At 33.8% G+C, this 12,695-nt stretch overlaps 1 protein-coding gene across 6 annotated transcripts in view; it reads right to left on the bottom strand.

The window, feature by feature from the left end:
- LOC123717312 (actin-binding LIM protein 2) overlaps window positions 1-12,695 on the bottom strand; it is a 67,564-nt gene that overhangs the window by 12,460 nt on the left and 42,409 nt on the right. For all 6 annotated transcript variants that reach the window (XR_006754803.1, XM_045673269.1, XM_045673260.1 and 3 more), the window contains exons 2-6: window positions 3,335-3,495; window positions 3,022-3,140; window positions 2,340-2,548; window positions 1,409-1,629; window positions 479-667 (exon numbers count right to left, since the gene is read on the bottom strand). Coding sequence is in view for 5 of the 6 variants with exons in the window: in XM_045673269.1 (XP_045529225.1) it covers window positions 479-667; window positions 1,409-1,629; window positions 2,340-2,548; window positions 3,022-3,140; window positions 3,335-3,495 (899 nt within the window). In the remaining variant the exon portion in view is untranslated. The remainder of the gene's footprint in view (window positions 1-478; window positions 668-1,408; window positions 1,630-2,339; window positions 2,549-3,021; window positions 3,141-3,334; window positions 3,496-12,695) is intronic.

Below are 12,695 nucleotides of genomic sequence, written 5' to 3'. Positions count from 1 at the left end.
AGCTCAAAACATTGAAGTATTCTGCTATTTCGGCAGTAAAAACAAAATGAGCTAAAAAATATTTAAAACATGATATAAACAAGCTGACAAACAAAATATAATTTGACAATAATGTGTCTGTACAAATGCATAATCGAAGCATACGCAAATGAATTTAAAATGCGATAACAACATGCTTTCACTGAATAACACGAATATAACCAAACTAATGTTCTGAACAAATCTACTTTATGTGCATTCTTTTAAAATTAAAACATTTTTATGGAAATATAACAATTATTTAATTTTTAGTAAATTTACTATAAATTTGAGTATAAATCGTTAACGTTTGCGTAAAATTTGTATGAAAAGTCTTAGGTATGGGAATCACTTTAAAAATTTGCACACAATTATTTTACGGCAATTTTTGTAAATCATGGTACAGCGGCTGAACGTTTTTATGTAGATATTGATATATAGCCAGGCAATCTTGTTTTACCTGTAATTCTGAAGAGGCGCGATCTAAAGCCAAGGGGTCGAGTGGAGTAAGAGGAGCATGGGGCGCGGGACCACAACGCGGGTGCCATATAGCCGCACCCTGAAGGAACATCTCTTCGCCATCGCCAAACGGATCACCACATTTGCTGCAACGCGCGCACGTAGGATGGAAATGGTGATTCTCACCCGCCTGGAATTAATCATTTGTAACTCATATACATTTTATATTACTCATGGCAAGCATATATAATATTTAAGTCAGTAAAATTCTACATTTTTATAAGTTCTTTTGTATAAATTACAGTTTATATGTAATTCTTAGCAATAAAATAAAACATTCGGGATCGTTTATCTAGATTAAAGCATTGTATATAGTAATGAACTTTGGCAAAACTAAAATGACTTGTCAATCCGCACAACTGTTTAAACAATGTAAAACTAAACTGATTAACATATTTAATGATCCAAATACAACTTCAACAATCTTTGACAACTTATTCAAGTCAGTAATTGTCTTACAATGACCCAAAGCTCTTTGTTCTCGTTCCAATGACTGGGTTGATTAAATTAGTTTCGGTTCGAATCGATTTGTTACTTTCAATTGTTTTGTAAGTAATAAAAGGTGAATTTTATGTCACCTATGGCACCAAATATATATTACCTCTAATGTATATTTGGTGTTTAATGTATCAAAGGTCTTTGTTAAGTAACTATTGAAAAGTAATACATTTTTGTATTATTTTGTTCATGTGTTTACCATGTTAATCAAATAGTTTATATCTTGGAAAGATCCAATAGCCTAATAAATGTCATATTTGTAACAAGCCGAAATAGTAAATAGTTTCGGGTATCGATCCCAGGACGTCTCAATATTCGCCATTTGCGCTAAATACGTCGCATTTACATAATGGCAATAACAGATAGATTTTACCTGTAAAACCTTTCCAGAAATGAATCTCTGGCAGTAGGCACACCTAACTCCATACAGCCTCTGATAGTCCCGCTCACAGTACGGCACTCCATTTCTTCCCATGTATTCCCCTTGAAGAACAGTTCCACACTCGCCGCAGGCAAAACACCACGTATGCCATTGTCTATCTAGGGCTACGAGAGCTTGACCCTCGGACAGCTCTTGACCGCAACCAGCACATTCTGGAAATTGGATTTAGCTAGTCTGAACATTTAATAAAACAAGTAACTTATTTTTAGTTTTTCTTTTAAGTATAATTTTCAGCTTTTAGTGAGTTTCAACAATAAAAGTTGGGCCTTCATGCTAGACGAATTAACCACACTAATCAACAGTCGAGAAGTTTTATTAAAATAAATATCTAAACACACATTATAACTTGAAACAAAACTTCCTGAATATCACTGACATAATGCCATATCATTAAATCAACAAAAAGTGCAAAAACATCAAGGTCTGTGTAGATGACGTTATTGTTTAAATTTGAGTCATTTCCATTATTATGTACGAATTCTGGTTTACGTAATTCTTAAACTATTTTAAGTGCCATTGTTAGTATAGCTTTGTCTGTAGAGAAATAAGACTAAATTAGCAATGATTTATTTTAAATAAAAACTAATTTTGTTGAACTATTAAGGGTAAAATTGTAATAGAAAAGTAAATACTTATTTAGAATTAGGTATTATTTTTAGAGCTGAATTTATAATATATACATAAGTAACATTCTAAAATATCATACCTTATATTGCTTTCACACAAATAATAACACACAGGTCATGAAATTTGAAAGCCATTAAGGCCGGAGAAAAAAACTGGGACGAAGTATATCTTTATAAAGAGTTAATTACTTGTTTATTCTGTTTACCATAAACTTCTGTTCAACACGTTTACTCACCATTTGGATCCGGCTGTCTCTGATCGATCTGGTCGCGATCTGAGACAGGCGACACTGGAGATGCGGGCGTGACTGGTGCAGGGGATGTGGGTGAAGCCGTAGGCGATCTCGCTGCCCGCGCTGTATGCTTCTGTGGCGCAGCTGTGCAGGCAGCACAGATGACTTCAGTGCCCGTATATGTGACCTTCTCGCCTGATGGGAATGCGCGTCTGAAATACACAATTTGAGTACATAAAAACTTGTAAATTGATATTGTGCGAATCCTCTCAAGGTCCCGATGGTGTAAATGTTGTTTTGTTCTTATTATTTTATGTTTTTCTTTGTTATTTATTTTATTTTTTACTACATGATTTGTTGAAATAAAAATATGCAATAAAGCTTATTATGCATTAAAGCTTATTCTCGTCACTATTCTTTTATTATCTATAAAAACTAAAACCCCAATAAATAGACATATTACATACGGCTAAATTTTAAAAGACTGGATGTCTTTTAAAATTTTAAAAATCAAAATCCCCAATAAATTTGGTATATTACAATAAAAACATAATACAACGTTAGATACGTTGAAATGTAGTTTAAGTTAACAGTTTGCAATTTTACGAAATATCTTCTTTCTTAACTCTGGAAGGATTTGTACAAATCTACGTTTAGATACTTAAATACAATTAAACATACGTACTTGCATCTTGCGCATGTAAAGCACTTCTGGTGGTAAGTGTTGCCGAGTGCGGAGACCACCTCACCCTCAACATACTGGTTGCAGGCCGCACAACGTGTACCAAATGCACGCTGGTAATCCTGCATTATATAAAACACATATTATTTTTTTATTTGATTTCTATCACAGGAAAAGACGTTGAACTGCGATTCAAACGGCTGTTGCACAAAGACGACACAAAAATTAACACTTGTTAACTGATACAATAATTTACATTATTAACACCTGCTTATTAATATATCATGTTGCAAACGGCCTGGCCTGCAATTCTCACCTGTGGGCAGTAGTAGTATCCATCCTTGCAGAAGAAACCACCTCGAGCCAGCGAAGCAGAACATGTACGGCACGTGAAGCAGGCCATGTGGAAGTACTTGTCGGAAACGCGCAGCACCTCGCCACTGCACTTGCCACCACAGGCGCCACACATAACTTTCCCTATAACAGATTAATTTAATTTAATATGTTTTGTTTTTAGATTAAAGGTAATTCATAAAAAAATATCATTATCTATGTATTTAGTTTACTGAGGACATATTTAGATGATTTTCGAGGAGTTGTTCTAAAGTCAATTTGGTAGATTAACTTACGTCTTTTCGTCAAAACTGAATAAGACATTTTTTAAGTGAAAATTATGTTTAAGTTAAAACTAGGTGTAGTGTTATTGATTTGTACCAAAACAATTAAGTTCCACTATGACTTTAACCCCCAACAAAATATTGCACTTACATTGTAAGGGTTTTAACTTTAATTATTTCAACTTTGGTCATTGTATACAATAAAATATACAAAAAAAATTAAGTTATGCCTGTTAAATACTCAAAAGTACAGTTACTATACATTTCAAATAGGAACTATGAAGTTCATAATGATTGTAATTTGTAGCGATAAAGCGAAGTAACGTAGTTCGTGACTCTCATAGATTGACCGCGGACCTTTTGTGCATCTTATACCTCACGAATATTCTATAAAACATCTTTAAATGGGTGATTTCCCTATTGATTACATCCAGATAATAAAATGATAAATAAAAATATTTTATGAAATATCACATAATATACATATTCACATAGATTAAAAATATTATAAGTCTCTATGTGAATCATAACATAGTTATTCTTGTTAACATTTCACCAATTGACCTCTATCGAAAACCCGCATTTCGTAACTCCTTCAAATCATCCTTAATCTTAACACTGATTTAATTTATAACAACATTGTATATGAGTAACTAGCATTTATTATTGTAATGTGTTTACAATTACCTACATTGACCAAATAAGTCACAGAAATATAATATTTATGTTTTTATCTGAAATAAATTTAATTTATTGTTCTGACGCCTTCCTAAGAAGTACATCACACATAGGTCACATCGATGTAATCGGTTTTTACAGAAAATAAAAGCCGTGACGTAGTCTAGGTCTTGTTTGGGTTTCCTTATCTGTTTCGTGATAATTTGTTTTTTTAATACACAAGTGGATGACTATGTTCTTGACACACGACGTCGACTTTTTGTGTCAAAGGCATTCCGGTTTCCTCACGATGTTTTCCTTCACTCTACGAGCGAGTGTTAATGCACACATAGACAGATAATCTATGTGTATCAGACCTCATGGATGAGTGTGCTGGCTACAGGAACGGAAAAAATATTTTTTGATGTGTGATTATCTATTTGTTTACGAAATGCAAGACTAGACTCAATATCCTGCAGTAGTACAAACAGTAATTTTACGTTTCGTAATCCCGCATGTGGTCAATTCGATTACACGCAGCGCAGCGCGTGCGCATCGAAACATTTGCTTTCAATTAATTCGTTAAGACACGTAAACCACAGGGTAGCCTTCGTGCTCAGCTGTGCGATCTTCCGTGTTTTACGCTGAACTTTACATTTCATACGATTCACTTATTATTTCAAAATATACTTACTATATGAAATTGTTCCATGTGATTAGTATAGTGACGTTGTTATGGTCACCAACATCGTCGTTTCAGTCTCTTTGGCAAGACATAGGCGACGCTGTTCGATTTTTAGTATGACATACTTTTAGGCTGGACAATTTAGGCTTCTACAAGACAAACACGCCTTTATTACATAAATTATTAAAACGGTCAAAAATGTGTGGTTAAAATGTAGTGTACATTTGGCATGGAAAATGGCAAATAATGCTCTTTTAAAACTCGACCTTTCCGAACGACTAATCGTGTCTTGAACGTGATTAGTCAAGAGACGTTGATATGGTCAACAACAACGTTTTGGTCTCTTTGGAGATATATCGAGGTTGTTCTATTTTTAAAAGTTCATTCTAACGACCGTTGTAAAGTAATTGTGTGCCTGATAGCTTTAATGATTTTACTAAATCTTTAGCATAATATTATTATTGTAATTTAGTCGACGTTGAAGACAAATTGTACCGAATTTGCCATATAATTTTTCTGTTGAGTTTACTTAAATAAAATTTACCAAGATGTCTTGGCCAATGATTAACTCACCCAATACTTTACTAGCGGAGAGTGTTCACTGTTTACAAACAATTTTATTCAATAAACCCGAACCACTTAAGCCGGTTAGTTAAACATAAACCAACAATCATACATCATATCTTCATATAAGTAATAAATTATAGGCAGATCGCACATTAAAAACCCACTTGGCCATATTTGTAATTGATCAATATAATAGGCGATAAAAAGCAGTTACCCAAAAACGGAGGTTGCGCTTTTTGTGGTTAATCCGGTTCCTATAATGATACGGTACCCGTCTCACTGTCTAAAACGTCTGAGCTTGATCGTTTATAGTTCCTTAGTTAAATAAAATATCTAAAATTTACGTCCCAACTACTACATTAACTTGTATTGTTTTGCTTTACATCCTGTCACCTATTTATAAGTATATAACCACCGCTCTTCCGAAAACTATATTTTTGAAATCCTTTCTTGGCGAATCCTTTTAGATCTCTGCAGTGAGGCTAATTCCTTTACAGTCCCTATTCGCTTTCTTTGCTTGCTTTCTTTTCTTCCATTATTTTTGCCTAAGTAATTGGAAATATTTTGTAGTTTTCTACTTCTTGCCCTATCTAATTTTTATTTTTCACAGTTTCAAGAGTTCGCTTTTTCGCAGTTTTCTTTAATTTTTATTATTTTATTTGTGTATTACTTTTACTACACCGAACTGTAAATAAATAAATGATATTGGACACAATTTAGCTTGCGAAGGCTGAGCTTTAAATTGAGCTATATGGTTTGCATCATAAGGCAGCCGAGTTTCTCAACAGATCTCGACTCATTACACTGTTTTTACTTTGACTGTCTTACAGATAGACGACAACAGCGGATAATGTAGTGGTGTATATTGGCCGAAGCAAATTAAGTGAAAAAAGGTTAACGTTATTACGGAACCATAAAACGCTAAGAGAATGAATATTTTTCTATGAGTCATCTTTAGTCTATAGTACAATACTAGTACGCATTAAACTTTTTGTCTGATAATTTCCACCATTGTTATTTAATAGGAGATATAAGATCTAATTTCGATAAACGCAATGAATTTTCTTGTAACGCATAGTTTTTATGACTTGATCACAACATGCAATTTTTAGATTAGTTTTTTTTATAGAACAAGGGGCAAACGAGCAGGAGGCTGTAAACGGCATCTGGTGGATACTTGATACCGCCGCTTATGGACTCTTAATGCCAGAGAGCTCGCGAGTCCGGTCTATTGAAGAATTGGTTACGCCTTTTTTGAAGGACCCTAAGTCGAATTGGTTCAGAAATACTACAGTGAATAGCTGGTTCCACAAAGCGGCGATTTCTTAGCGTGATGAGAGGTTCCTTAATAGAATTGTGATCTAAAAAAAAACACTTTCTCGTTCTTTTTTCAAATTCCCAAAACTATGTCTATGGTAACATCAAGCACGATTATGGTCTCATGGAATGCGTCTCCAGTCTCCTGGCAATGTGCCACACGTTATATTTAGCTAAGACTTCTCGACTAATGGACGGATCGTTTTTATCACTTTTATGGGTAGTATTCTTACTTCTTAAGTATTCTTTAAACGTCTTGGAACAATTAACATTCTTTAACATATAATTAAATAAGTAGATTAGGACATTAATTTATATTTTAAATAATAAGTTTACTGTTGGGACTTAACGTCAAAGAAAATACGGTAAACTTCAAACCTTACGCGTAAAACTCACTAAAAGTAGAGGTAAGTTGTCTAAATGTAAAAGACAGACAGATTTTCGCATTACCGGCAGAACGTTTGTTTATCATTGTCTTATCTGATTTATCAAACCCATTCAAAAAATTCAGTTTTTCGTACCCAAAAATCATTCGCATTTGATACACGATACTATAGAACTGTTATTCGACCCTTCGACTATAGAAACCGGACGAACACTTGAAAGATCCCTTAGCTTTTAAACAACTAGGAAGACTTCATAAGTACAGTGTCAAGTGCATAAAGATCAAAGCAGAATGTGAATTACAGTAAAAACCAAGAACTGTCATTACGTCTGTTCGCAATTTGTCGGCATCATTATAATATTGCTGCTACGTGAGACCATCTGAAGTTACCATAGACCATCTTTTTTGCGATCCTATTACTCTGTAACAGTGCATTGTAAATTCAATAGTCTTAGCACAGTATTATTACATTGTTAAATATAAGATGAAATCTTACATTAACAAATTAAGTCGGTCAACAGATGAAATACGAGATCATACCGGGATAATACTTAGTGCATAGCGTTTTAAATATAATACATATATATTTACTGACTCAGTCACTCTATCAGGGCAAATTATGGCGTTTATATTGAACTCAATTATATCAAATAGTCTCGTGGGCGTGTGAAAATAATTTAAAAAAAGAATGATTTTATGCACCAGTTTTTAATCGTAAAATTATATTCAGTTTCACAGATTATAGTACTGTAGTCTGTAGAACTATCGGACAGTATATAACAATTTCGTGAGATGAAAATGAGCGTGAGTAATCGAGTTTGTACGATCTGATTCAATACAACTCGTGTTTACGATAATGCCAATTGTTACTATTTGTACACGACTAACGATTCAAACTGTAGGATAAATAGATTGGTACGGTTATTTATTGAGCATTATTCTACTCTGACAGCGTATGGTTATTTAAATACGGTGGATGGTTCAATACAACGGCAATAGTACTGTTGTTTTGTTTTGGCCTTATACTTTTCTTTTACTTACTACTTTTCTTTTTTGATATCGACAAGTTTGGTCCACGGGATGCAATAAATAATAGAGGATATTATTTTTACTTTATATTAACAACTCACATACCAATACAAAAATAATTGCTATTATCGAATGCTAAATAAATGTAATATAAATGTTGAAAAAGGTGCCTACGTCTGGCTATAGTCTCGAGGCGTAATTTAGACGATTTACGAAATCGCCGAAAACTAAGAAAGCCTGAGTGAGCAAAATGTACAGGCTTGGCTCGTACAATCCTATTAAATTTAAGTTACACTTTGGTAAATGTTTTATTAGTTCCGTATTTCTTTGTTAACATAAATGCGAACGGATGTAATGCAAACGCAAAATGATATAACTATAAAAATGCTTGGAAACCTGGAAGCAAAAGTGCTGATGAGGAAGATATTCGAGACGTTTTATCGATACCGTTGGTTCAAACTAGCCACTGGATAACGGTCTGATCGTTATCATACTAGCTGATTGACATTAAGATTTGTCACTTGTTTACGCTTCGTTGACTTCACTTATTTTATGTCGAAGATATTACTGATAAGTTATACTCCATTCTTTCGTTCAGTAGGATCTACATTCAATTAATAATATTCTATACATAAACAAATTAAATGCAGTTGTTAGAATATTTTTAATACTTTGGACGACATTTATAGAAAACTACTATTAGCGCTACATCCTTTAAGGTTTTGTGTCTGTTTGTATCAGATTTCTGTATCTATTTCGTGATCATTTGTTTTTACTAATAGGCAAAAACCAACCTTTTGTGCCTGACACACACCGTCGACATTTTGGGTGCTAAGCACGCCGGTTTCTTCACGATGTTTTCATTGAACGAGCAAATGTTAAATCCGCACATAGCCAGAAACGCCATTTGTATACAGTCGGGGCTCGACGTCAGAGATGAGAGCCGCACATTGAAACCACTAGGCCTAAACTATGTATGAAGGTAGTTTTCAAATCAATTATTCACAAGAGTTTTAAATCGTATAATCAAAGCCGAAGTATTTTAATTATTTCTTACTATTGCCCAGAGTATTTAAATTTAACCACAAACAGAAGTTATTAAATCAATATAGTAACAGACTAAAAGGTCACAGGTTACAGAGGCTGTTAGCCAATTACCTTTACTATGCAATGTAATGTAATAGTGTCGGTGCAGGCGTCAACACGGGTCAATTAGTTATTAGACCAATTGCAACTGTATATAGGTCGGTGGGCGAAATTGCTCAGCCGAGTCACCGTACTAAGACATCATTGAGATATAAAACATCTCTATGGTAACGTCAAGGTTATTTGTATGCTATAACGGTTCCATAGATAAGCCAACATTTTTTTTTAAATATGTCTATGTATATCTTAATTATAAGCTTTTTATTACAAAGTCCATTAAAAGGTGGCTAAAGTTTTATTTAAAACAGTAATCCATGTAAAGCAAAAAAGCCAAAGTGTTTAATTAAACAATTTAAGCCTGATATAGATAATACATTTTTAATTGTGATTTAGACTTAAACCTTCCAAAAACCTTGCGACACTTAGAAAAAACGTCCAACATGCCTATGCCTACTCGGCTGTAAAGTTATCCTCACGAAAAAACCCGAAAGTGAAATCGCACTGAATATATATACACTTATATATACACTTTGCAATATCAAAGAGCACTAATAAATCTCCAAGACAATGGACAATAACCGCCAAATATACACAAACATAACTTGAAATGCACTTTCAAGTGAAAGCTATCCCTTTTACTGACAATTATAAGACACACCTTAATTTCTCTACCTTCGATTCATGGTTATTCGTGTAAGTGGGTACAATTCAATTGGATTTACTTTCTTACTTGCAAAACAATTGCAAGCGATATGGTTGAAAAATAGAAGGTTTACGTCGACATCAGGAACAACCGAAGAAGGAAAAACAATAGAACGAGAGCTTCATCTATTAAGACCTCTTTGATAAACACTAAAACGGTATTATACCAAAGTATTAACATATTGTGTTTGCATTTATGAAAGCTTCTTAACTAATTAACCATAGCGTCTATAAAATTCGACACTCAAAAAACTTTATGATTACAACAAGTATTAAATTTTATAGCGGACGTCATTCGCATCACGATAAAATTTAATTCTCACTTTTCAATTCATAAGAGAAACTAATAGATTCTGTTATAAATAAAATATGAATAAATAAATAAAATATAGTCTTGTTTTTCTAACTTTCTTTAACGACGTTTTTCTACCTCTTTTTATATATAAATAGTCATTAAATTCGTGTCATATTGTAGACATTCAAACGCCGATTCTTAATTATACAACGGCACTCTACGTGGTTGCAAAGCATGGCTATGAAAATGAGACCGGCGAGTTGTCACTAATAACATTCATCCTGTGACGCACAAGGGAACGCAAAGGGATAACTTGAAGGGACCAAAAGAACAACATACGACTAATTTAAACATGAAACTAGGGATAAATCCTTTTCCGATACAACGGCTTCGGCGATATTTCAATTGCCGATACAACAATACTTTTCAAATTTAGCGCTTTAGAAAAGTAATGTAAACGCACATATTGTTTGTTCTAGTTCGTTGCAAACTACGATATTTCTATAGGAGTATCCATAAGAAGGCGCATCGATGCATCCCTACATGAAACATTCACGTTATTATCAATATAAGTGTGAACGAATACTCAACCGATTTTTATGAACATTTATTTATTGACAGCCCATGCATGGCCAACTAAAACTAAATACAATTAAGTTATTTTGCCAAATTGACAGAAAATCTCCTAATCTTTCCCAAGTATATTTGTAAATCACAGTAAATTACGCTTACTTCATTAGTTCCATTTTAAATTTAATAAGAAACAAAATCCCGATATTTTGATAACGCAACTCTTAGAACGACAAAAAATTATTATTTTGCAGCTGGGTTGTTTTCCAGCCCATATTCAAAGCCTAAAAGAAATGATTTCGTTGTGTGCCATAGATGAATGAGACTGCCGAATGCCGTTTTCAATCCAGGGCGAGGCGTACATCCTGACCTGATTTTAGGAGTGGAATTGGCCGTGTTTTATCTTCGTTAGCTGTTTATATTATTATTTCTAACCGTAAATTTTGAAATTATAATTTTAGATTCAACACGATGGTTCCTACATAATCAAAATATAGTATGTATATATTTATAATTTATAGTACCGCGGTCAAACGGGCAGAATGCCGTTGGTGTTAAGTGATACCACTCACATTACCAGTGGTCTCGCAAGTGGTGCGGTCTTCTTGAAGGACTAATTGGTTCGGACATACTTTAGTGGGCATCTGGTTTCACATACTGGTGACGCGCGGCAAAAACTGCCCTTAAAAAACGCTCAGTTGTGGAATGGCGGACGTCGAGGTGAAACGTGAGATGATTTCGTATTCTGCCTCGACGTCCGATGATGAAACTCAGCTGCAGGTATTAAACGGAACACTCTTTACTTTCAAACAGATGCTTTAACTTTTCTATCAAATCATCAACCATTAAATTTACCTACGTGTTGCACGATCTCGTAGTAATTACTAATTACGCTTTCACGTGTCAATGAGTTTACAGCGCGGGCGCCGGCAAATTAGCCGACACGAAAAGAAAGCTTTCGTGAATGAGATCTGAGTATATAAGCTTATTTTACACAGTAACAGTTTTTCGAACGAAAACAATGTGTTAATATTATTCGTTATACTTTTCGAATATTTTTTTATTGTGGGTAGAAGCCTTATTTTCCCTTAAACGAATTTCATTATTAATAAGTAAGAACTTCCGTTTTAATCTATACGAAGGACCTGACTATTAAACTAGAAAAAGCTGTATGTTTAGATTATAACACTAACTATTTAATTATTAATTGTCAAAAATTATCAGTAATTGAGTCTCACAACAACATCACAACTGTCGCAACATTTGCGTGTTTACAGAAATGCTCAGTTTATACGGGTTGTCTGTAAATAATAATTAATCTTATCAAAATATATGATATAAGTGTACTTTCATCCTAATACTTTCACAAGCTCAAAGGCTAATCATCCGTCTAGATTTCGCTCGACATTGACGATGATGCCCCAACCTCTCATTTGTAATGGCTGAATCGAAAGTTTCATTTGACACCGTTGTTTAAAATTAATGAACCTCGGGCAAAGTTTTGAGCGAATAATACTTCACGGATATTAATTCCCAAAGGCTAAGCTTTAGAAAGCCTCTAAGTATTAAATAAAGTCAAGAAACTGTATTAAGCTATAGAAAAAGGTGCTTTTTTTTAACAATTTTGCATAATTTTCATTCGATGAATTTGATATGCAGTTTCTATATACTTCTATCAATATCAATAGCTCTGATATATAAGTGCTC

Source organism: Pieris brassicae, chromosome 2 (assembly GCF_905147105.1).
Source record: "Pieris brassicae chromosome 2, ilPieBrab1.1, whole genome shotgun sequence".
Classification (NCBI taxonomy): domain Eukaryota; kingdom Metazoa; phylum Arthropoda; class Insecta; order Lepidoptera; family Pieridae; genus Pieris; species Pieris brassicae.
The sequence above is the reverse complement of the archived record's forward strand: the minus strand, read 5'-3'. Positions and strand labels throughout refer to the sequence as shown.